At 41.7% G+C, this 25,390-nt stretch overlaps 1 protein-coding gene across 2 annotated transcripts; it reads left to right on the top strand.

The window, feature by feature from the left end:
- The first annotated feature begins 33 nt into the window (after positions 1-33).
- On the top strand, positions 34-25,289 carry agla (amylo-alpha-1, 6-glucosidase, 4-alpha-glucanotransferase a). 2 transcript variants are annotated; one of them, XM_057057527.1, is made up of 35 exons: positions 34-191; positions 1,476-1,603; positions 2,354-2,564; positions 2,662-2,831; positions 2,912-3,115; positions 3,935-4,116; positions 4,275-4,386; positions 4,849-4,975; positions 5,287-5,389; positions 6,391-6,488; positions 6,853-6,992; positions 7,077-7,264; positions 7,787-7,910; positions 8,557-8,720; positions 8,990-9,091; positions 9,692-9,847; positions 10,144-10,294; positions 10,414-10,538; positions 10,635-10,747; positions 10,881-11,015; positions 11,683-11,813; positions 12,171-12,307; positions 12,654-12,787; positions 12,874-13,049; positions 13,186-13,288; positions 13,366-13,489; positions 13,902-14,003; positions 14,090-14,201; positions 14,369-14,504; positions 16,525-16,637; positions 18,628-18,839; positions 18,977-19,074; positions 19,151-19,238; positions 23,548-23,681; positions 23,815-25,289. In XM_057057527.1, the coding sequence occupies exons 2-35, from the start codon at positions 1,516-1,518 to the stop codon at positions 23,930-23,932; spliced, it is 4,611 nt and encodes a 1,536-aa protein (XP_056913507.1). In that variant the 5' UTR covers positions 34-191; positions 1,476-1,515; the 3' UTR covers positions 23,933-25,289. The 2 variants fall into 2 exon arrangements, with proteins under 2 accessions (XP_056913507.1, XP_056913506.1); XM_057057526.1 differs by lacking the exon at positions 7,787-7,910 and adding an exon at positions 8,094-8,217.
- Positions 25,290-25,390: the final 101 nt, after the last annotated feature.

Genomic DNA, 25,390 nt, shown 5'->3' on the forward strand with positions numbered 1-25,390 from the left:
TGTCTTGCGCACTGAAGTTGTTTTGGTCGCTTTTTCTCGGGTTCTTACGGTAAGTCACGTGTGCCCCGCCCCCTGGTCCATGCAGGAAAACAGATAGCTGTCTGTCCATCTGTCTGCCTGCCTGCCTCTCTGCCTGTCACATTGCTGACTGTTCTCCTGTTGCTGTGGCGGACTGAAAACACAATTAACAGGTGAGCCATACTGACCATAAAGATAAATTCTGACCTGTCGGCTCTTCTTGTTAGCCGCTAGCACAGTTTGCTGTCTCGCGTCAGTCACTCAGGTTATCTTGCGTAATGACTCCAGTACCTGTCTGCCTGCACTGTATCTAACTGTTACTGGAATTAACATGACACTATTAACATATTAGTGACATTGCATCAGTCTGACCTTCGCTATTTTAATTACTGTTCGGCTGCACTGCCAATGAATGAACTATGATTTAACTTCCCCCAACTTAATTTCAGGAAATGGCGTTTTTCTGGCTGTCGTTGTGGATATTTGTCACTAAGAATTTAGCAGCGGTTGTTCAAATCGTTTTAAGAACATTACAGACTTTTAAGTCAATGATGAAAGCTTAAAGTTCCTCTATTTTGAAGGGAACTTGGAAGGAGGGCATTAGCTTTGACGGTTCTTGCGTCAGCGCTGGCAGATCATTGTCACCATCGCTGAATAGTCTTTGTCTGTCTGCTGCTTTGACATTCATTCAGCTTGCTAAACGAGGGTTTTATAAATAGTGTGACATTAAAGGTCTGGATTCCTGACCTTGTTCAGGCTGGTCTGGGAGGGGGAATGCGCAGCCGCAGAGGGGGACCCTCCGGGGTTCACTCACCCTCTCCGGTTATTTAAGAACTGCGGTCACAGATCACCAGCTTTCATCCGAAAAGTGAACTGCTTTTCATTAGATGACAATTATTGTCAGAATATCGATTTGATTGTCCTTGCAAAGTTTTAACTTTACATAAGATTTACGCCTTCAGCCTGTAAAAAACAAATTCTGATGAGTTTAGGCATTTGCTGCTGTTGACAGTATCTTCTGCAGACTACACCAACTGGATTGAGAGGCTTAAAAGATGTTAATGATGTTTTTTGATTTTGCAGGATTAATGTTGAGCTCAAGCACAGATAGACTGAGTTCTGTAAAACTCATGCAGGCACCTTTGATTTTTCTTTGTAACCCCAAGTGTATTGAATATTTAAGACAGTATTAAGACTTTCCAGGACCCACTGATAAATGCATCTGTTCTGTCCTAAGAGGAAAATGCTACAGGTTTACAAAATCCATTCAATCCATTCGATGACTCTATTATCAGACAGAGATGGGAGGGCATCGCATTGTTCTTGGCATTTCTATAAATTAGCTATGTTTTTCATTAAGTTTGACTTGTTAGCACATTTGTCTGTGTAAAATGCAGCTGATTGCTATAAATGAACAGCCATACCTACCTTGTATCCTTTATTTTCCTTTTCTTCAGGAGACCAGGGATCAGTTCAACTTGAAGTGATCTTCTTAATATGTTGCCTCAACATTTGAAGCAGATTCGAGTCCTAATGCTCAACGACAAGGAGAACTTACAGAGGACATTGTTCAGACTCGAACAGGGTAAAGTCATGTATGGACAGACGGACGGACTGTTAGACCGACAAATTTCTGTTTGTTCAAATCCTGACTTTTATATGTGTATAGTGCACATACCTAAACAAGCATGGATTTTACAGTATTTATTTTTTTTTAGTACTGACTTTTTACCATAGTCTAGACTTACTGGATCTTATCTTATTTAAATATGCCTTTTAGTCACTCTTTTCAGTAACTCTGGGGTCAAATTTAAGGCTTGTTCATTCCAGTCAAACAGCAGCAGTGCTGGTGGGAGTGAGCTGGGCTGGATGAAAGGTTGTAGCATTTGATATTTTATCTGAACCTGATAGGGTTTGTAAAAGTTGGCTCTTTAACTGGACTATCTTTAGATGCACAGAATATGTTGCGTTCCAGAGTGCAGAAGTAATCTTGACATTCTGCTTTTACGCTAATTGGGTTTTCTTGTTTTCAGAGTCTCACAGCATTCTCTCAGAATGTGTTTGCATTTGCTGAAAAAGAGTAAAGGTCATGTATCAGGATAGGGATTGGCTAGCTTGATTGTAGTCCTGAAAGGGCTCATTTCACTGGTAATTGTCCTTGTTTTACACTCCTGTTTTTCGAAACCACCACTCAGATGTGCATAATAAATATTGTTCAGTAATTCAGGAATCAGCCCATAAAATTCCATTCTATCTAAAATTATTTTAGCTAGATTGGAATAACTGTGATTCATTTATAGCCACCACTAATCAAATAAAGACATTTATTCCTCAGGGTTTGAGCTGCAGTTCCGCCTTGGTCCCAGCCTGCAGGGGAAGGATGTTTTGCTGTACACCAACTATCCCTTAGAGGGGCAGCCATACAAACGTAACAAATTCCGCGTTTTGGAGTGGAACAACCCAACGGGGCGGGAGGATGACTCTGATAAGTTCTGTTCTTTGGACCTCAAGATAGCTGGATCCTATGAATACTACTTTGGACATGGGTAAATAGCCATCTGTGGAAAATGACAGAACTCCTTGGCTGCACATGAAACAAACAAAACAACTTAGTTTATATTTTTCTTGTGTTTTGTTCCCCAGAGACACTGAGCAGTCAGGAAGGGGATACATCGTCGTGGACCCAGTCCTCCGCGTTGGAGCAGACAATCATGTACTCCCGTTAGATTGCATCACCATCCAGACCTACTTGTCCAAATGTCTGGGTCAACTGGATGACTGGCCTGATAGACTGAGGGTAGCTAAGGAGGCAGGTGGGTGCATTAATCAGTTTTTGCCACAATGCCCTATGGTGCTCGGGATCAGGAAGTGTGCATATGTGCTTTTCCATCAGGATACAATATGATTCACTTCACGCCACTACAGACTCTGGGAGAGTCCCGGTCCTGTTATTCTTTGGCAGACCAGCTGACCTTTAACCCTGAGTTCAGTCCACAGGGTCAGCGCTACACCTGGGCTGATGTGGGGGCACTGGTGGAAAAGTTGAAGACAGACTGGGGCATGCTATGTATTACAGATGTAGTGTACAATCATACTGGTGAGTGAACATTTTCCGCTTTGTCTAAGCTGTAAACTGTGACTTTAGAGAGTTCACAGAAGAGATTTGAAAGGGAATATTTGACTTTGCCTGACTGACATCTTTTTACAGTCAGTTTTATAGTCAAGTTACCTGAATAACAAAAGCTTGGTGACGCTTGAGAGACAATATGGGAGTTTAGCGCCATATGTAGGTTTGAAAAAGAATGGCAAAATGGGGAAAAAAAGGATTTTCAAACTTGTGCCTCATCGGTGAAGCTGGCATTAGTGCTGAGGCTGACCGTGGAGGACTAAAATAATGGAGAAATGAAACATTTACTGGGTCACTGGAATCCCCTCATTGATACATGACTAACTAAATATAATTTCAATGAAGGTTTGAGAAATACGGAAAGTTATATTTACAAAAATACCTAAATTTACATTCCGGTATATATTTGATTACTGTTATTGCTGTATTTTCTGGTGGGATAGAATCTCATGCAACCTTAAAGTGTGTTTAAGTCCGTATTATTGTCACTGCCCTCTTTCCCTTCCACACCCACCTGACATCATTCCCTCATCGTTCCTCTAGCAGAAAAGGTCAGTAAAGGCCAGTAAAACGAGCCTCATTAAAACACTGAGTGACAGATCAGTTTACAGTACCACTCTATCTATAGAGTATAACAAGTTTATCACTTATTTGATGAATGATCTAAAGCTACAGACAACTGCTTAGAGATATTTCATAATCACGTGGTAGTTATGACATTTAATAAAGTTAAAGCATTGTTTCCCATGATTGCACTCTCCTGTCCTGTTTTTATTTCTTCTAACAAAGCTGCTAACAGTGTTTGGATCAAGGAACATCCTGAGTGTGGTTACAACCTGGTCAACTCCCCCCACTTGCGTCCAGCCTGGGTCTTAGATCGAGCTATCTGGCATTTAACGACAAGAGTAGCTGATGGACGCTACAAAGAGCAAGGACTTCCTGCAGACATCACCAATGAGAGTCACCTCAGTGTGAGTAAACACAGAGCTGCACCACCAGACTCTGCAATGGGATGTGTGTTACTGGAACAAGACAGTAAAGCTTCTTACCAAGTATATATTTATTTGCACTTGCGAAGTCCAATGATGTGTTTTGTCTGTGTGTGTGTATGTATGTTGCCGTGTTTCAGGCCATTCGCAGTGTGTTGTGGAAAGACGTGTTTCCTCAGATCAAACTGTGGGAGTTCTTTCAGGTTAATGTGGCCACTGCTGTGGAGGACTTCAGAACTCTGCTCCAAAATGGTGCGAACCACACAAGCATGTTACATACGCAAAACATGATCCTTACATTATTATGCTCATTAAGCTGCTGTGACAGCACTTAAACAACAGCTTTAATGGCGCTGTTGCGCTGTGTGCATGTCATGTATCGACGTGATGTATCGAAGGAATATGACACAGAAGTTGTTCTAGTGTGAGTGCAGCTGTAACCTTTGCAGCAGAAACATAGGTGCAGAACTTTAAATGAAGGTGTTTATTACAGGTAAATAATTTCAAAATGCTCCACAATGGTTGAGGAGAAGAGTGATGTTTACCTAGTTTTAAATTCTACTTTTGTGCTCAGATGTTGGGTTCTTCAGCATTTGTATACAGTGTGATTCTGTATATGAAGATCAAATCTCTTCTGTTCAGGTTTTCTCTCTGGATCCTTTTGGATTCTACATGTGAGGCTTTTTTTTATCTGATTGTCTGTGCTTTGTTTAGGCTCGAAACCAGATCACAGTAAAACTGGAGGTAAGAAAGGCCTGAAGGTCATTCAGGATCCACGTTATCGTCGTTATAGCAACAACGTGGACATGGACTCAGCTCTGGAAACATTTATACCTGTCAGGTCAGAATTAGAACATTAAGCTACCAACTTAGTTTTTAGATGGTCTTCAAAGCATTTCATAGTTGTATTGTTCAGCTGCTTATGTGGCACAACCTTCCCCTCTGTTTTGATGCCCCTGACCTTCTTTAGCTGTTTTCTGTACTTTGCTTTTTAATTTGCTTTTTGATTGCACACTTTTTGATTTTGACTAGCTAAATTAACAAGTGTTTTTTTAATTTATATCCCAGTAGCCACTTAGTTTATTCACATCCTCTTTAATTAATTGATCATTCTTTTATTCATTTTATAGATTTACATCTCTGTTTATCCAGTTTTTCCCCACAGCACATAGAGGAGTGCTGTGGCTGGCTGAGGCAGAAGCTGGATGAGCTGAATAAAGAACAGTACCACATTGTGCACCAGCACCAAGAGCAGGTGAGTTAAGCTGTCCTGTATGTGTACACTATTTCTGCTGATGGCATGTGTACGAAGAATGACAAGAACTTATCTTCTTACCAAACCCGTGACCCCCACCAACACAGTATCTGCCCCTACCCACACTGATAGACAGTTCATGTTTTACTAACATCTGTGAATATAACATATATCTGTGAATATACATATAAATATTAGTTAATATGTACATACTTGTTAACTAACATGTATATACATATTAATTTATGTCTATACAATAGACATATTATTATGCTTCTGGACTAGTGTAACTACACACACTCCAAAACTGTGAATAATTGTTCATATGGATTTGAAGTCTATGTTTGCATTACTGTCAACTATGGCCAATATGAACAACTTGCTGATTACTTTAGTCCGTTTTCATTTATTTTATTTTGTGTGGGTTTGTCCTTAACTTTTATCTAATTTATGTGAAGCACCAAAACCCAAAGACATATACGTGTAATCTTACAGATTTACATTCTGATTTTGGATAAAGGCTCACATACTGGCTCACTCACATTTGACACTTGGTCATGCACCAAACATATTTAGTGTGTGAGAGGTCAGGAGTGCAAACAGGCCAGTTTACCACCTCACAGACTGTAGTCTTCCTATAAACAGAAATGCTGTCTGTAAACACAATACACTAATGAAGGACAGTGCGTAGTTCTATGGACCTTCCTTTTTATGGTATAGGTAAATAAAGCATTTGGACTGCGGATGTAGTTTACTGATCTCTCCTGAAATGTTGACCACTGAGATTCGAGGCTTGAGATTATGTGCTCAATTCACCTTCATGTTCATATAAGGTTTTTACAAAATTTAAAAAAAAAAAAAACTTTCAGGCTTTCCTGAGAAACTATATATAAAATTAGGGGATGCATATTAGGCAACGGAACCCATGATACCTGTGCAGAGCACCAGACATTTGTGCTACCAAATGGTGTTTATTATGTTGTTATTGTTGTTCCCTCAAGGCTGTCAACTGTATTGTGGGAAATGTTGTTTATGAGCGTCTGGCAGAACACGGCCCCAAACTTGGTCCCATTAGCAGGAAGAACCCTATGGTAACCAGGTAAAGATAAGTAAAAAAAAGATAAGTATCTGTTGTTGGTAGTAAAGTTGAGTCCAATACTGAAATTAATTTTATTGAATACAGGACATCACATGTTTTGATGTTCTATATCGTTTACATATGTAAACATCATAACAATGAACTAGGTAATGGGATGACTTGACACACAAACACACACAACAGTGAAACACTACTCTCTTTATCTCTCTTCTGATAAATACACTTAAATGTAATGAGTCGACACTGAGGAGACATCAGTTAAAGCTGTCTCTCATTTGTAAAACCACACCTTTGTGATCATTTTGATGTGAATTGGAGCTAAAGTTTGCAGTAAAGGTGGATGGTGTTTGTTTGTCTGTCCCAGGTATTTTACTTTTCCGTATCCGGAAATGACTCTGGAGCAGGAGCTGCTGCTGCTGAACCAACCAAGCAAGACATGCCATTTCCTAGCTCACAATGGTTGGGTGATGGGTGATGACCCTCTGCGCAACTTTGCGGAACCTGGTAAGGCTGGTAAACTTAGTAGTTGTCCACAATGTCTGGACAGATAACAGCAGCCACAGACCTGACTGATGCTGATACTCACAGGCTCTAATGTGTACTTGCGTCGGGAGCTTATTTGCTGGGGGGACAGCGTGAAGCTCCGCTATGGGAAGGGCCCTGAAGACTGCCCCTACCTGTGGGCCCACATGCAGAAATACACTGAGATTACTGCCCAGTACTTCAATGGAGTCAGACTGGACAACTGTCACTCAACACCATTACATGTGGCTGAGGTATTGTCACACAACAACACAATGTTTTTGTAGATTTCCTTAAATATACAGTTTGAGCATGAACAACTAGATCTCTGGACATCCCTCATAAATATTTTAAAGCTACAATGAGTTATTAATATTAATTTTTAGAATGTCATTTCTTGTGGTGTTCAATTTTGGGTTTGTTTTTCCAAAAACAAACATACTGTCACATACATACTGATATCCAGATGATACATTATGAAAAAGGTTTGAATGTGAGAAAAAAAGGTGTGACACACATTTAGAAGAGGAATGTATGGTCCTTGTTTCAAACAGTGGGAGGAGCCACATCCTGAGCAGTGAAAACATGTAAATACAGCAAAACTCTGCTTTACAGAAACGCAGTAACCTACCAAACAACAATGAGACGCAATCTGATTTGTTGCACATTTTTAACCCTGTAAAAATCTTTCAGAATAAATTCAGAAAAATTTTGCAGATAGTGACAATTCATCAAATCGCTCCATGTCTCAAACACTCCTGTGTTGTCTTCTCTAGGCCATGCTAGACGCCGCCAGAGCGGTCAGACCCAATTTGTACGTGATAGCTGAGCTCTTTACCGGCAATGAGCTCATTGACAATGTGTTTGTTAACCGACTGGGAATTAGCAGCCTTATACGAGGTACAACATGAACTAACTCTGTTTTTTCTTCTTGTTTTCTCTCTGCCTGTGGACTGAACTGCCTGATGTGATCCTTACTTGCCTGCTTCCCGCAATCCTTCTCTCTCTTTTTAATCTCCTCCCTTTCACTCCTCTTGCTCTGCCTGCACTCGTTTTGGTGTGTTGCCTGGCTGTGTTGACCAGTTCATGCTGGACATTGCCAGAAGAGTGTGTCCTAACCTGTATGTTGTGGCTGAGCTGTTCACCGGCAGCGAAGAGCTGGATAATGTCTTCGTAACCAAACTAGGCATCTCATCGCTGATACGAGGTACCGGGCCTGGCGGGTTTATTTCGTAAAGTTTGGTGTAATTTATCTGCATTTGTACTGTTAAAAAAAAACTGGCAGGTACAGTTTGGGATTCATCACCAAATCCCAAACTGTACCTGAGTTTGTCTGCCATATGTACCCATTGTAGTTCTGATAGAGTAATAAACACCATGTCTGAAGTTTAACTGAATGTAAAAATTTACCTCACTTTTTAAGGTGGGAGTGTTTTGAGAGCTGTTGAATTGTGCTGATTGCCAGCTTATTGTGTTTGTGGCTTCAAGCATGCACGATAAGAAATGGCGCCGCAGCCAGAATCACTTTGTTCTTACTTGCCCTCAGAGGCCATGTCAGCTGGTGACAGTCATGAAGAGGGCCGACTGGTGTACCGTTACGGAGGTGAGCCTGTGGGAGCGTTCTTCCAGCCCAGTCTTCGCCCACTAATGCCCTCTATTGCCCATGCGATGTTCTTGGATGTTACCCATGACAACGAGTGCCCCATACAGGTGAGTCTGTGTGAGACGGCTGGGATGTGTTGAGCCAGACTGAATTGTTTATGCCTGTAGGGCAGATTATTTGGCCGGGAGTGAAGGCAGCCAGCTGCGCATTTTTCTGTAATATTTTGTGTTTTTGTCTACATGGTGATTTAAAAAAAAACAAAAAAAAAAAACTACATGCATGACTCAGGTTTGGAAGCATGTTGTGCTGCTGTCTACTTGTTACCACTTCATGCCGTAAAATGACTGTGGCTACTTTTGTTGTTCATGTTTGACAGCTGCGTTCAGCTCTGGACTCCCTCCCCAGTTCTGCGATGGTCTCTATGGCCTGCTGTGCTACTGGCTCCACCAGAGGATATGATGAATTAGTTCCCCATCAGGTCCTACACACCTTCTTCTCTAAACACAGGCTCTTACCGGATTCCTTAGTTTTTCACAATAACCGCATTTGGAGTGGGTCAAAGAATCTGGCTCATTGTTGGACATGTTTCAGACTCTTTGTATTATTAATTTTGCATCAAAATATAAAACAACTAAAATAACTTCATCCATCATGTATTGACAGGGGTCCTTAATCATGTTGATATTCTTTTAGTGCATCGTGTTTTGGTTTTTCACTTATTGTAAATAGTTCTATATTCAGAGATCATAGAGGATAGGTGTTTTTCTTTTGGAGTAGAAAGTTTACACATTTAAATTTGGTTTTGTGCTGAGCAATGATATGAAAACAATTGTTTCTAAATTGAAAATTGATATGACTAACTTTAATTTATTTAGATTGAAAAGACTGAATTATTAGCTAATTATCCTATTTCCTTTTTGCAGGGTCACTTTTTAAATACACATATTTTAGCGCTACATTTTTGTACTTGCAATGTCACTTTTCTCTGCTGCTGGAACATTATAGACTTCTCCACTGTGGGAAGGATGAGGATTATCTGAACAAACTTATTTGTCTTGCTTTTGGTGTGTGTTTGTAGATTTCTGTGGTGAAGGAGGAGCGTATTTACCCAAAGTGGAACCCCTCAGCAGCCCCTAGCTCCAGCAGTGAGGTCGGATTCCAGACTGGCATTATAGCAGGAAAGCTGGCTCTGAACAAGCTACACAAAGAGCTGGCTGCCCAGGGATTCATACAGGTGTGACCCATAATTAAAGCAGCTACTTCTATAGTCATCTGTAAATATGTGATTCGATCGGCAAATGCATTGTGAGGTTTTTAACTATAAAAAAATTGCAAATGTTTAAGTCAGCAATGTTAAAAAAGAAAATTAGCTATAGCATGAAATTCTCACATTGTTACTGTTAATATTCTTTTGTCTGTATCTCACCATGCATTTTCAGATGATGTCACACATTTCAGCGTAATTTGCTCAATAAATGTCCGTCCCCTTGTGATCCTCATCATCACCATGCATGTTTTGTACCTCTCCAGGTATACGTTGACCAGGTTGATGTAGATATCGTAGCTGTCACTCGCCACTGTCCCAGCACGCATCAGTCTGTGGTATCAGTGTGTCGAACCGCCTTCTGGGACCCCAAAACCCATCAGTATGACACCAATGTCCCTCCCATGTTCATACCTGGTACGGCATGACATTTTCCCCAAAGGAACCAAAACCTTCAATTTTTAATCACACTTGTATCCGTGTTATTGTGCTGTTAGAATGTTTTATTCACTATACTCTCTCTGCTGTCTTTCAAGGTAAGATTGAGGAAGTGGTGCTGGAGGCAAGAACGGTGGAAAGGCATGCTGGGAGTTATAAGAGAGATGACAAGTACATCAATGGCATGCCTGAATACAGTGTGGAAATAAAGGAACATCTTCCTGTAAATAGACTTTGAGTTTAAATAATTTCTGAAAATTAACATTTCAGCAGAATAATTGAATAACTGAAGTCTACTGAATGTTTTGTTTTTATGTAGCTAGAAGAAAGTACAGTGGTGAAGAAAGCTGGAGTCACATCTAGAGGTCCATCCGAGTTTGTTCAGGAAATCAACTTCCAGAAGCTGACACCAGGCAGCGTCATCGCCTTTAGGTAATCCAACCACAGAGCATCTATTGGAGCCACATCAACAGAAAGTTAATACAGTTTCAGGAGCATTAATTATTCCAGCTGTGCATCAAATGCAGCATTAACCACAGAGAACTGTGCCACTTCTTCTTCTCAGGGTTAGCCTAGACCCTAAGGCCCAGAAGATGGTGGGGGCACTAAGATTCTATCTTTCCCAGTTCAGCCCAAAATACAGGAAGGGCAGCTTGACTGAGGAAAACCCACCTGAGGCTTTGCAGAAACCTCTGACTCAGTGAGTACATATGCCCCCGTTGCACAGACAGAGCTCTTCAAATTAACAACACATTGTTTACACATCTTCACACATCAGGTTTTGTTTTAATATATGTAATATTCAAATGTAAAAGCAACAACTGGCTCAGACATCTGATTTTACCTTTCAACAATCAGGTCACATCATGATAAACTTGATGAGTGACATACCAAGTTAACAATTAATTTTTAAAGAAGAGCTAAGAAGCTTCTATTGTCATTATATGCAAGTTGTACAATGAAATATGGAGGGTCACTCTGGAGCTTCTGCCACTGTTCTGGACCCATCTGACCTGTATGATTTTAATGGTGGGAAAGATACAGTGGCTGAAAGAAACCCACATATGGAGAGAGCCCACTAACTCTATGCAGAAAAGGCCTGTTGTAGTTGGGATTCAAACTCGCAGCCTTCATGCTGTAATAGTGCTAACCCTAACGCCACCATTTTGCAAAAATAAGCACCATTGAACAGTATAATCAATTCATTCATTTTTATCAACTCATCTATGATCAAGTGACTTAGTTGCAGGGCAAACATCCAAAGATGCTGACTTTCAGATTTGAAGGGATTTGCAGTCCAGTGGCATCAGCTGTGTACATTAGGTCTTGAGATTCCAAAAAGACTAAGACTAATCTGGATTTCACAGGCTGATGTCTCAGCTGACCCTAGCGGACCTCAACATCCTGCTTTTTCGCTGTGAATCAGAGGAACAAGAAGATGGTGGTGGCTGTTACAGCATCCCAGGATGGGAGACCTTGAAATATGCAGGGCTGCAGGGTAAGTTACACAGCTGTACATACAGTACATTTACACTTTGTTGGCTATTTACAGTGTCAGTAATGCAACAGGCAGTAGATAAAATCTTGACATTGCACTATCCCAGTAGTGTATTAAGGAGGGATGACTCCAGGAAGGGCTTGAGTAACTAGAGATTGTTCTCCGCAAAAAGAAGCTCAATGGACAAGGTCACATGGAAATGTCTCCTCTCAACCTTTAAATTAGCTGCCTATCTCAATTTCAGCAGAGCTCACAGGAGACACCATGTCTGCACAATATCTAGACCATGTGTCTGCCAGAAGAGCTGCAGAACATCCAATTTCAACACAATGACACAGTGTTGCCGTGTGTCCGCAGGTCTGATATCAGTGTTTGCTAACATTCGACCCAACAATGACCTGGGCCATCCTGTGTGTGCCAACCTGCGACAGGGAGACTGGCTCATTGACTATGTCTCAAACAGACTGTTGCACCGAGAGGGACCTCTGGCGCAGGTGAGGCCTGACAAAAGTCACTCTCCATTAAAAATCAAAATCAACTGTGATTATTCTGTTACTTTAGATGACTAGATAAAGAAAATTCACATTTACTAGAGAGGATCTGTAATTTTACTCATCATAAAAGCATGACTATTTTCATCAAAATGAAACCGATGAACAATTTTTGTGTTCACGGTAAAGTTGAAAATTCTTTGTGTTTAGAGAATACAGATAATGGCAGATCACAATTTTACAGTCAACACGTGCTATAATATTATCCATCATGGAGGGGCAAAGACCTTCTGCTATCATCATGGATCGAATTTGTAAAGAGCTAATTAAACCATTTTATTTTATCTAGGTTGGCCAGTGGTTGGCAGCCATGTTTAGCTACCTAAAACACATCCCACGCTACCTCATTCCCTGTTACTTTGATGCCATCTTGGTTTCAACCTACACAACAGCTCTGGATGCGACCTATAAACTCATGTCAAGGTAAGTCTGACTCTGGATAGCAACAACTTTAGAATTAAACCTGACTGATTTTTACAAGCGACCCTTTAAACCATTTTTTATGACAGCTTTGTTCAGAATGGCTCCACCTTTGTCCGTCACTTGGCTCTTGGCTCGGTTCAGATGTGTGGTGTTGGGCGCTTCCCCGCCCTCCCTCCAATTTCTACCACAATTGTGGATGTTCCGTATCGCATCAGTCCAGTCACAGACCAGAAGGAGCAGTGCTGCGTCTCATTGGCTGCAGGTAGCTTAGCAACAGATGAATGGAGACGTGACAGTGTTACAAAAAAATGGTATTGTTAATCAGATGCATTTTTTGAAGTGTAAGAGCTTAAAATGATATCATCTACTGTATTTGTTAAATGGATAATGTTGTTTAGGACTTCCTCATTTCTCTGCTGGGATTTTCCGTTGCTGGGGCAGAGACACTTTCATTGCTCTCAGAGGACTAATGCTACTCACTGGGAGACAAGTGGAGGCTCGGTAAGTACCAGCGTTTCTGCATGTTTAAGAAAGAAAGAGATTTTCTCCACAATTGCTGAATGACTTTGCATTTGCAGCAACATCATCCTGGCTTTTGCTGGAACGCTGCGACATGGTCTGATCCCCAACCTGCTGGGGGAGGGCCGCTGTGCTCGCTACAACTGCCGCGATGCCATTTGGTGGTGGCTGCAGTGCATCCAGGTACGTCTGCTTGGTACTGCTAATCTTTTACAAAAGCACTGAACAGCTTATTTAGGTTCAGATCAAGCCAGTTCTGTTGTCAGACAATGTGGTGATGGCTTACCAGTATATTTAACTTTTCTCTTCCATCATTCCAACACTCAATCTTCTTTGTTAAATCTCCTAATTGAATTCAGTTATAGAACATCCATTATGAAGTGTTTTTTCCCAAGGTTTTCAGACTGTTTAATCTGATCTTCCTGCTTTTGAATGTTTCCAGTGGGTCTTTATTAAAAGAGTCTTTATTTACATTCTTGAAATAGTCTCCTGATTGGAGACTTTTCTAAGACCTCTTCCTCTAGACTCGCGTCTTCAGTTGTCAAGTCTTTATCATCATGAACCTGTCTAAACCACATCTCCCTGTCTTGTCCAGGACTATGCCAACAATGTTTCTCAAGGTGAGGACATCCTCAGCTGCCCTGTTACACGCATGTATCCCAATGATGACTGTGAACCCTGCAGACCTGGAGAAGTGGTATGTTCCTGACACATGTGGAACAGAACAGTCACACATCATCTCCAGTGTGTAATGCATAACTTTGTCTCTGTGCCTGTCTGAAGGAACAGCCCCTGTATGACGTGATCCAAGAGGCTCTACAGCGCCACCTGCAGGGCATTTCCTTCAGAGAGCGAAACGCTGGACCCAAGATAGATATGAACATGAGAGATGAAGGTAGGAGTGTGTGTTTGTGAAGTTTTGGGAATTCTTTTTTAAGTTTTGGGACCTGTTTTGCTGGGTCCCACAGCTTCAAAGGACTGTTTGAGGGTTAAGACAGAGTTTTATGGCTGTGTTGAATTGAACCATCACAGGGATCTGAAGCTCTTCTCAATCTTCCTCAGGGTTCAACGTGAACATTAAGGTGGACGTGGCCACAGGTTTCGTGAGTGGAGGGAATCGCTTTAACTGCGGCACATGGATGGACAAAATGGGAGAGAGTGAGAGAGCGAGGAACAAAGGCATGCCAGCCACTCCAAGGTAACACACAAACACATGTTTGTCATAAAACAAATAAATATGAATCATTATTAGCTATGAATGCTAGAGTTTAAAGCAAGCTTTTCACAGGAAGTGGACATAATCCAAATGCATTGAATTTTCTGAGACATCAGTGTTGAACTAGCTTCTTTAGATGATTCCGGATGAGGTTCCTCTGCTGGACTCTGTTTCCGGCTTATTACGTTTTACTCACATTATGTGAATTTAAGTATCTGCAATCAGGGATGCTGATATATTTTCCCAACATTATATGTGAATGTCATACTCCAAACAAAATAATAATTACTGTTATGGAATTGAATTAATCATCTTAAAGTACAGGGAAAAAATAATATTTCAAGATTTTACTATCGAGGAAAAATTATTAAAAGGGTATCAAGATGATATTTGTCCACTATCAACACCTTATTCCAACACCGGCAACTGCTTTTTATAAAAAATAATTTATGAAACGGAGATAGAAAAATAAATGCATCTGAATGTTTGAACATGAGCTACAAGATTTTCCATCTTTGCTCTAAATGAAATCTTTTTTTTTTTTTTGCTTCCAAATTTTGACCGTTTTTCCTTATTACACTGCTAAAAAAAAATAATAGAGGAACACTTTTTATTCAGAGTATAACAACCAGTCAAACTTCTGGAATATTGATCTGGTCAGTTAAGTAGCAGAAGGGGTTGTTAATCAGTTTCTGCTGCTTTGTTGTTAACGACATCAACAACAGGAGCATCGGAGGGGCAACAATGAGACGGCCCCCAAAACAGGAATGGCTTTCCAGGTTGAGGCCACTGATACTTTTTTCCCTCCTCATCTCCTTTGGCTCATTTTTTACTGAGTGACTTTCTACTGCTGTAGTTATTCATTTGGCTTGGATCAACATCTCTGTTGATAGCATGGTGCGGTACCTGGATACTACAGAGGTTGCACAAGTAGTCCAACTCCTCCAGGATGGCACATCTATACGTGCCGTTGCAAGAAGGTTTGCTGTGTCTCCCAGCACAGTCTCAAGAGCATGGAGGAGATTCCTGGAGACAGGTAGTTACTCCAGGAGAGCTGGACTTGGCTGTAGAAGGTCCTTAAACCCCCAGCAGGTATCTGCTCCTTTGTGCAAGGAGGAACAGGATGAGCACTGCCAGAGCCCTACAAAATGACCTCCAGCAGGCCACTGGTGTGAATGTTTCTGACCAAACAATCAATAACAGGCTCCATGAGGGTGGCCTGAGGGCCCGACGTCCTGTAGTGGGCCTGTGCTCACTGCCCGGCACCGTAGAGCTCGATTGGCATTTGCCATAGACCACCAGAATTGGCAACCATGCCACTGGCGCCCTGTGCTCTTCACCGATGAGAGCTGGTTCAACCTGAGCACATACGACAGATGTGAAAGGGTCTGGAGATGCCGTGGAGAATGTTATGCTGCCTGCAACATCATTCAGCATGACCAGTTTGATGGTGGGTCAGTGATGGTCTGGGGAGGCATATCCCTGGAAGGACGCACAGACCTCTACAGGTTAGATAATGGCACCCTGACTGCTATTACCGGTAGGTATTGGGATGAAATCCTTGGACCCATTGTCAGAACCTACGCTGGTGCAGTGGGACCTGGGTTTGTCCTGGTTTACGACAATGCCGACCTCATGTGGCTAGAGTATGCAGGCAGTTCCTGGAGGATGAAGGAATTGATACCAATGACTGGCCCCCACGTTCACCTGACCTAAACCCAATAGAACACCTCTGGGACATTATGTTTAGGTCCATCCGGCACCGCCTGGCATCATTTTGTTACTAATACATCACCTAGTTTTTAATCAGGAAAGATATTCAAGATCATCCACCCCCCCCCCCCCCCCCCGTTTAGATCTGATGTGTTTCCTCGAATTTTTTTGAGCAGTGTATTTTTGTGTTCTTTCACATTAACATTTTCTTTGGAGTTGTGACAAAAAGTATTCGTGTCATTGATTTAGTTCTCTGATTCAGTTCACTTTAATGTGACTATCTCTCCAGAGACGGTGCAGCAGTGGAGATCGTTGGCCTCAGTAAATCGGCTGTTCGCTGGCTCGTTGAGCTCCACGCCAAAGGACTGTTCCCTTACACTGGAACTAAAGTGCACCGAGATGGTAAGAGATGGAAGTAGTCTTTTAACCTTCTTTAGAGATCCAATTACAGGAGTGCATGATGACATTTCAACATGCAGACACATTTTTACATGGGATGAAGCGGCCACACCTTCACTGTATGAAACTCAATGAATACAATATGCTTTTTTTGCATTCAAATTTACATCACATACTGTATATGCCGTTTGTATGGCTAAAGTAGTATTTACAGTGGTATGAGAAAGTTTGGGCACCCCCTCTGAGGTTGTGTAATAATGGACTCTGACTTCACACAAAATTATCTTGGTGGCATGTCCTTCATTTGCCCATAAGATGATTTCCAAACACAGATTTTAAGTATTCATAGTATGCAATTGTATGAAATTAAATCAAATGTAAAAAATAGGCTGTGCAAAAATGTGGGAGCCCTTGTCATTTTGTTGCTTTGATGGCCTGTAACTAATCATTACAAGATAATTGGACGCACAAAGTTGGTTTGGTGAGCTCATTAAGCGTTGAACTTAATTGACTGGTGCATCCAATAATGACAAAAGGTATTTAAGGTGGCCAGATGCCAGTTCTCATTCTGTTTGACTCTCCTCTGAAGAGCTGCAACATGGGAGCCTCAAACAACTTTCTGATGATCTCAAAACCAAGAGTATCCAGCATTATGGTTTAGGGGAAGGTTACAAAAAGCTGTCCAAAAGATTTCACCTGTCAGTTTCCACTGTCAGGGACATTGTGAGGAAATGGAAGGCCACGGGCACAGTTCTTGTTAAGCCCAGAAGTGGTAGGTAAAGAAAAATTGCAGAGAGGCAAAGACGAAGGATGGTCAGAATGGTTAAAAACAACCCACAGACCACCTCCAAAGACTTGCAAGGATATCTTGCTGCAGACGGTGTCGCTGTGCATCGGTCAACAATACAGCGCAATTTGCACAAGGAAAGGCTGTACGAAAGAGTGATGGGGAAGAAGCCTTTTCTTCACAGTCGTCACAAACTGAGTCGCCTGAAGTATGCGAAAGAACATTTGGACAAGCCAATATCATTTTGGAATAAGATACTGTGGACTGATGAAACAAAAATTGAATTGTTTGGTCACAACAAGAGGTGATATGCATGGTGGCAAAAGAACACAGAATTCGAAGAAAAACACCTGCTTCCCACAGTAAAATTTGGTGGAGGTTCTATCATGCTGTGGGGCTGTGTGGCCAGTGGAATCTTGTTAAAATTGAGGGTCGCATGGATTCCACTCAGTATCAGCAGATTCTTGAGAATAATGTTCAAGAGTCTGTCACAAAGTTGAAGTTGTGCCGGGGATGGGTATTTCAACAAGACAATGACCCCAAACATTGCTCAAAATCTACCCGAGCATTCATGCAGAGGAACAAGTACAATGTTTTGGAATGGCCATCCCAGTCCCCAGATTTGAATATCATCGAGAATCTGTGGGATGACTTGAAGCAGGCTGTCCATGCTCGGAATCCTTCAAACATCACTGAATTGCAGAGGTTTTGCCAGGTGGAATGGGCCAAAATACCATCATCCAGGATCCAGACACTCATACAGGCTGTTATTTGTGCAAAAGGAGGCTCTACTAAATACTAATATGATTTTTCTATTAAGGTGCCCAAATTTATGCACGACCTTTTTTTGTTTTGGGGCATATTGCACATTTTCTGTTAACCCAATAAACCTCATTTCACTGCTGAAATATGATTGTGTTCATCAGTTATTTGATATATCAAAATTAAGTTGTGAATTAAAACACCCAATGATTGGTGAATAAAAATAATGCCAATTGTCAAGGGTGCCCAAACTTTCTCATACCACTGTATTAGGCTGCTTCTGAAGGTGAGACGGTGGTATGGGTTGTTAAAGATGGGCCATATGCACATTCTTAAAAGAACAATGTGGTCACAAATGGTCAAGACCACCTCAGAGTGTTTTTGTCTTTGGAGATTAAGATTACTGAAGAAACAAAGAAAATCAGAGTTTTCAATTTGTTCCAGGTCAGGAGCTGTTTGTGTCATACTCCCAGTGGAATCAGCAGCTCCAGCAGGCCTTTGAAGCTGCTTTCTGGGTGTCAGAAGACCCACAGGACTCCAATGAGAAAAATCCTGAGCTGGTTCACAAAAAAGGCATCTACAAGGACAGTTATGGGGCCTCAAGCCCCTGGTGCGACTACCAGCTGAGACCTAACTTCACTATTGCCATGGTCGTGGTAAGTAGAGCAAGGGTCTTCAGTCTTCCCATTGAGAAAACCTGCATATATTTAACTTGGCTGTGTGTTTTAATGTTATTGAGCTGACGAAATGTTAATAAATTTGGGTTGTGTTTGACATGCTGCTGTGTTAACAGGCCCCAGAGCTGTTTACAGCAGAGAGGGCATGGACCGCTCTCTCAGTGGCTGAGAAGAAACTACTGGGACCACTGGGAATGAAGACTCTTGACCCAGAGTAAAGTTTATCTTCCCTCATCACACTGTGTTTGTAGGACATTCAGGCACCTTCTCATGTCAGATCTGTGTTTCAGTGACATGGTGTACTGTGGTGTTTATGACAACGCTCTAGACAATGACAACTATAACCTGGCCAGAGGCTTCAACTACCACCAAGGACCAGTGAGTGTGACAGAACCAACAACCACACTTATTCTACAACTAATCCAAATCAGGAGAAAAGATAATGTCTTCATGTGAACACATTTTGACTTTTGATCTGAGGGTCAAAATGCAACAGTATATGTATTTTTTATGGCTTTTAAGCATAAAAGTACAACAGTTGCAATAACCCAGAGCAAGGGAGGGTGTAGAGAACAAGCAGGTTGAAACACGTAGAGAAAAATGGCAGGTGTAATAAAATAATATTTACAAGAATGAAGGTAAAGGGGTAGAAGATGGAGGTTAGATCAGGAGAGCCAGAGAGGTCAGGCTGAAATGGATTGGACATGTCCAAAGGAGGGTCACAGAATATGTTGGGAGGACACAGAGGATCAAACTGCCAGACAGGAGGTCCAGATGTAGACGTACCCCGGTAATAAACCGGATTCACAACAGTTTCGCTGCATATCCACTCCGTCCTCTGCAGTGTGCTGCGTGGTGCCGCTCCGACAGGCAGCTGAAAACAAATTTACATACAATCATGCAATATTAGCACTGTGTAGTGTATTTCGAATTGCTTGATTATTTATTGTGTATTGTTATTTTTATCATACAAATGTATTTAGAAAATGTAGGGCACTTCTGCACAGTTGAAACTGTTCTGCTGTTAACACAGGATTTTATATTGTGAAAATTTATAGGATGTTTTATTTTCTCTTTGCATTCAACTTCCTGTCCCACATGCGCTGCACTATGCCAGTTTCTATGATTTATATAAGGTACATATAGATTTTATTTCTTACTCTGTGCATCAAATCAAATCAAATTAAATCAATCTTTATTTATACAGCGTCTTTTACACTCAAAATTGTTTCAAGGCGCTTTACAGAATCCCAGGGCCTAACCCCAGACAAGCAACAGTGGCAAGGAAAAACTCCCCTTTAACAGGAAGAAACCTTGAGCAGGACCAGGCTCATGTAGGGGGACCCTCCTGCTGATGGCCGGCTGGGTAAAGAGAGAGGAGAGGGAGAGGGAGAGGAGAGGGAGAAGAGAGGGAGAAGAGAGGGAGAGGAGAGGGAGAGGAAACCATGACCCAGTGGGGTGACAGAGGCCTGTCAGGTGATCATGTTTCTGGACCCCAGCAGCCTTGGCCTATAACAGCATAGCTAAGATGTTAACCTATTAATTAGACGACCCCCTAAGTATGATAATTTGTCTGTCTAGGATAGTAACTGGAACTACAGAATTAGTAACAATATGCTTTTTCAAAGAGGTAGGTTTTAAGTCTGATCTTAAAAGTAGAGATGGAGTCAGCCTCCCATACCTGGACAGGGAGCTGGTTCCATAGCAGGGGGGCCTGGTAGCTAAATGCCCGGCCCCCCATTCTACTCCTAGAGACGCTGGGAACCACAAGTAGACCAGCATTCTGAGAGCAGAGCAGTCTATTGGGCTGATAAGGTCACTAGCTCCTCCAGGTAGGATGGAGCTTGGCCTCTGAGAACCTTGTAGGTCCAAAGTAGAGTTTTAAAAATGATTCTAAATTTAACGGGCAGCCAATGAAGAGATGCCATTATAGGAGTTATGTGATCTCTTTTGTCAATACCTGTCAGAATTCTAGCTGCAGCATTTTGGATCAGCTGGAGGCTTCTTAAAGAGTTGTTTGGACACCCTGATAATAAAGAATTACAATAGTCCAGCCTGGAAGTAACAAATGCATGGACTAACTTTTCAGCCGCATCAGTAGTTTCCTGATCTTTGCGATGTTTCTCAGGTGAAAAAAGGCACTTCTAGAGACTAATTTAATGTGTGAGTTGAAGGAGAGATTTTGGTCAAAAGTTACTCCAAGATTCCTCACAGAGAGACTAGATGCTAATGAGATACCATCTAGAGTGATCATGTGATCTAATCTATCCCTGAGAGGTTCAGGACGAAACACCATGACCTCACTTTTTCCTGAGTTAAGGAGGAGGAAATTTGAAGACATCCAGGACTTTATGTCTTTAAGACACGTCTGAAGCTTCACTAACTTCTCTGTCTCCTCTGGTTTCATGGATAAATAAAGCTGAGTGTCATCAGCATAACAGTGAAAATTTATCCCATGCTACTGAATAATGTTCCCTAAGGGAAGCATGTACAAAGTGAAGAGGATTATTCCAAGTACAGAACCTTGAGGAACTCCATGGCTAACCCTACTGTATGAGGAGGGAACACCATGTACATGAGCAAACTGGTATCTATCAGATAAATATGATCTAAACCAGTCTTGTGCTGTCCCTTTAATCCCAATCACATGTTCCAGTCTATGTAACAGGATGCTGTGATCAACTGTATCAAAAGCAGCACTGAGGTCCAGCAGAACCAGCATAGAGACCAGTCAATGATCTGAAGCTATAAGATCATTAGTAAATTTAAGAAGTGCTGTTTCTGTGCTGTGATGAGCTCTAAAGCCTGACTGAAACATCTCAAACAGGCTGTTCCTCTGCAGGTGCTCCAGTAACTGAGTCACCACCACCTTCTCAAGAATTTTAGAGATAAAAGGAAGGTTGGATATCGGCCTGTAATTTGCTAAGACATCAGGATCCAGTGATGGTTTTTTAAGCAACGGCTTAATCACTGCCACCTTGTAGGACCGGGGTACATAACCTGTCACTAAAGAACAATTGATCTGGTCCAGGATAGAGCTGCCTATCAATAGTAAAACATCCTTCAATAGGTGTGTTGGGATGGAATCTTAGAGACGTGGTGGACTTGGATTTCTGAATTAGTGATGACGCCTCAGAAAAATATATAGGGCTTAAGGAGTTTAAGGGCTCGTTGGAGAACCTGTATGTTCCCACAGTCAGCACGTCTGGTGATGGTCCAGTTGTTGGGATGGTCTGGTTAGCTTTTTCTCTGATAGCTAGAACTTTATCAGTGAAGAATCTCATGAAGTCTTCACCACTAAGGGAAGAAGGGATACCTGGATCTAAAACACTGTGACTCTTGGTTAATTTGGCCACAGTGCTGAAAAGAACCCTGGGGTTGTTCTTATTTTCCTCAAAGAAGAAAATTAAGCTGTTCTAGCCTTACGGATGGCCTTTTTGTAAAATAATAGACAGTCTTTCCAGGCTACATGATAGCTATCTATTTTACAAGAATGCCACTTCCTTTCTAGTCTGCGCTCTTTCTGCTTGAGGGTCCTGATATGTGAATTATACCAGGGGGCACACCTCCTCTGATTTACTATTTTCTTTTTCAGGGGGGCAACAGAATCAAGCGTGATTCTCAGTGAGGTTGCTGCACCTTCAGCAATAGAGTCAACCTCAGCAGGACTAAGATTATAATGATTAACCCCTGGGGAAACACACGGTGGTCCTGGGATTAGCACAGGGATTGCTTCCTTAAATTTAGCTACAGCATTATCTGAACAGACAAAGGCTGTGTCCGAAACCACCCCCTATACCCTACATAGTGCACTCAATCGTGTGGACGCCATTTTGAAATAGTGTCCGAATTCTTAGTGAGCATCGCGAGTGCACTCAATGTATCCCACAATGCACTGCAAAAAGTAGTGTACAACCGATGCACCCGAACTCGGTAATATATCCCATCAGCCTTTACGGTATCACGTGGTAATCTGTCGATGGCGGGTAAACGAGCAGTAATGACGCACAAATGTATGTAATATTATGTTATTATTATTATATGCTATTTGTTTCACATATCTTACTAGAGCGTAAAATTCTTTCACTTTAGTGGAACATTGCTGCCTCCATTTTAAATATATTTTTTGCCTTTATTTATTTATACGCGACTATAAGCATCTTATTAGATTACGTCACCGGAAATGTCACCGGACACTAATTATTTGAGATAATAAGGAAGTGTTATGTTATTGTTATTGACATTAATATTTTAATCTATTATTATTATATAAAGATTATAATAGGGTAAAATATTGCATTTTCAAAGAAACGATCACTGAATGTGTTTGGGTATGTTTCGGATGGGTTAAAATAATTAAATGGACCTGGCCACTTTTCCCAAGTGTTCAATTTTAATTAAATTGAATTTTAGGTAAATGGAAGGGTCTCCCAGAGCTGACCAATGAGAACGGCCAGTATTGTCCTTTAGTTGTGAGACCCAGGCCTGGTCCCTGGCCACACTGCTGGAGGTCCTCTATGAACTGTGAGCCACACATGGCTGGAGACTTCAGGTCCACCATAAACCAGAGAGTGTGTCACTGGTGACATCACACCTTGCACCTAGCAACCAACGAATGATTGAGAAGACAGGAAGTGACGCAATACGTTACAGGAAATGACTACTGTTTGCATGTGTGTGTGAGCAGGAGTGGCTCTGGCCAGTTGGATACTTCCTGCGTGCTAAACTCTATTTTGCCAAAAAGCTTGGAGAAGAAATCTACAGTGAAACTGTGACCCTGATCAAAAGTGTTCTGTCCCGACATTACACTCACTTGGAGCGGTGAGACTCTGTTTTTATCAATTTATTATAAGTTCTGCACAGCAATTATTGAATGTAATTGATAAATGATTATTATGTTGTGACGTAGATTCATGTGCAAATAACCTGCCCTTCTTCTTTGTTGGCTCCTCAGCTCTCCCTGGAAGGGTCTCCCAGAGCTGACCAATGAGAACGGCCAGTATTGTCCGTTTAGTTGTGAGACCCAGGCCTGGTCCCTGGCCACACTACTGGAGGTCCTCTATGAACTGTGAGCCACACATGGCTGGAGACTTCAGGTCCACCATAAACCAGAGAGTGTGTCACTGGTGACATCACATTGATCTGCCTCCTCCTCCGCCTCCTCCTCCTCAATCATTTACTGCCTCATCCAAACCAACAAGGGCTCGCTGCTACTCAGCTGCTCCTGGAAATTTACAATTCTTCTGAGTTCAATAGAAACCTCAGACATCCTTCAGGTGAAGCAGTTAACTCATAGAAAAACAATAAGCATCAGAATTACTATGATCACTTACTATATTTCTAATTACCTTCAACAATCAGTGTTTTGTCACCAGTCTGCAGGGGCATAAAAGAATTAAAAGGAAATATATATTTGGACAGTTCAAAGTCAGAAAATCACAAGAAAAAACATAGTATTTCTTTTGTCTTGTATGTTTTAGACTTTGTAGTGTCAGATAATACATAATCTAGGTTTGGAAGCCTCCTCAGTTTCAGTCACAGCTGTTGCGTTTAAACAGCGATGCCTCACTGTCCTCATCCTCACCTGAAGGTGTCTTATGAGCTGTAGCATTTCTTGTGAATCTGTAACTCCTGCTGCCTTTATATATCTGCTCTTCCAGCTTCCTGCTTAATTCACCAGTTTCCCCACAAGCCTTACGATGCAGGCAAACACTTGTGCGCATGAATGTTGTCTCTTCTAGTGAGTAGCCTGTGACTGTTGTCAGCTGTCCTCGTAAAACTTCTGTGACTTTGTCAACACACAAAGACCGATGCCTTTGGCGGCGGTGGTGTGGTCAGGAATGCGTAACCTTGTTAACAACTAATTCCTAATTTAGAAGGTAAAACATAAAAGAAATTGAATGAGGCGGATCCACCAGTCTAGTCCGAAACAATTCTTTTTGTATGTTTTTTTCTGTGGTGTTTAAATTCCTCATGTATTGTCATTAATTTATTGATGTCAGGTGAGCATTGATAACAGCAGTCCTGTCTGATGTGATGAGAATCACAACATACATGTTGACTTCTGATTTAATCACAAGCAGAAGACCAAACAGTGTTGATCCAGGGTCGTGGTCAGTGTCCCCACACATTGTAGCTGTTCTGGAGGATGACTACAGAGAAGAACCCCACATGCACCTCCACGCTGAGGCTTTTTTCTTTTAAAACGAAGACAAACGCCATCAAATCAAATATTTCAGCACTGCCTGACGGTTATACTCCGTTCACTCTGAAACACTGGGAAAGGTCGATGACTCAAGTCTCTGACAAGCGGTGCAGTGCTGCAGGAGTGTAAACCTGCTGGAATGAGTCTGTAACACCGATGTGTCCTCTGCGCTGTGATATGTTGACATTACCATAGATGGAGAATAAACTGTCACATTAGCTTTGGTGCGGCTTCCTGTGTCTGTGTGCAACTGAGCTTTTCCTTTTAGGAACTCTGAGATATAAATTTGAATCTGACAGCAGCTAAGATGAAGCAGCCAGTGAGG

This window comes from Takifugu flavidus, chromosome 15 (assembly GCF_003711565.1).
Source record: "Takifugu flavidus isolate HTHZ2018 chromosome 15, ASM371156v2, whole genome shotgun sequence".
Taxonomy (NCBI): Eukaryota; Metazoa; Chordata; class Actinopteri; order Tetraodontiformes; family Tetraodontidae; genus Takifugu; species Takifugu flavidus.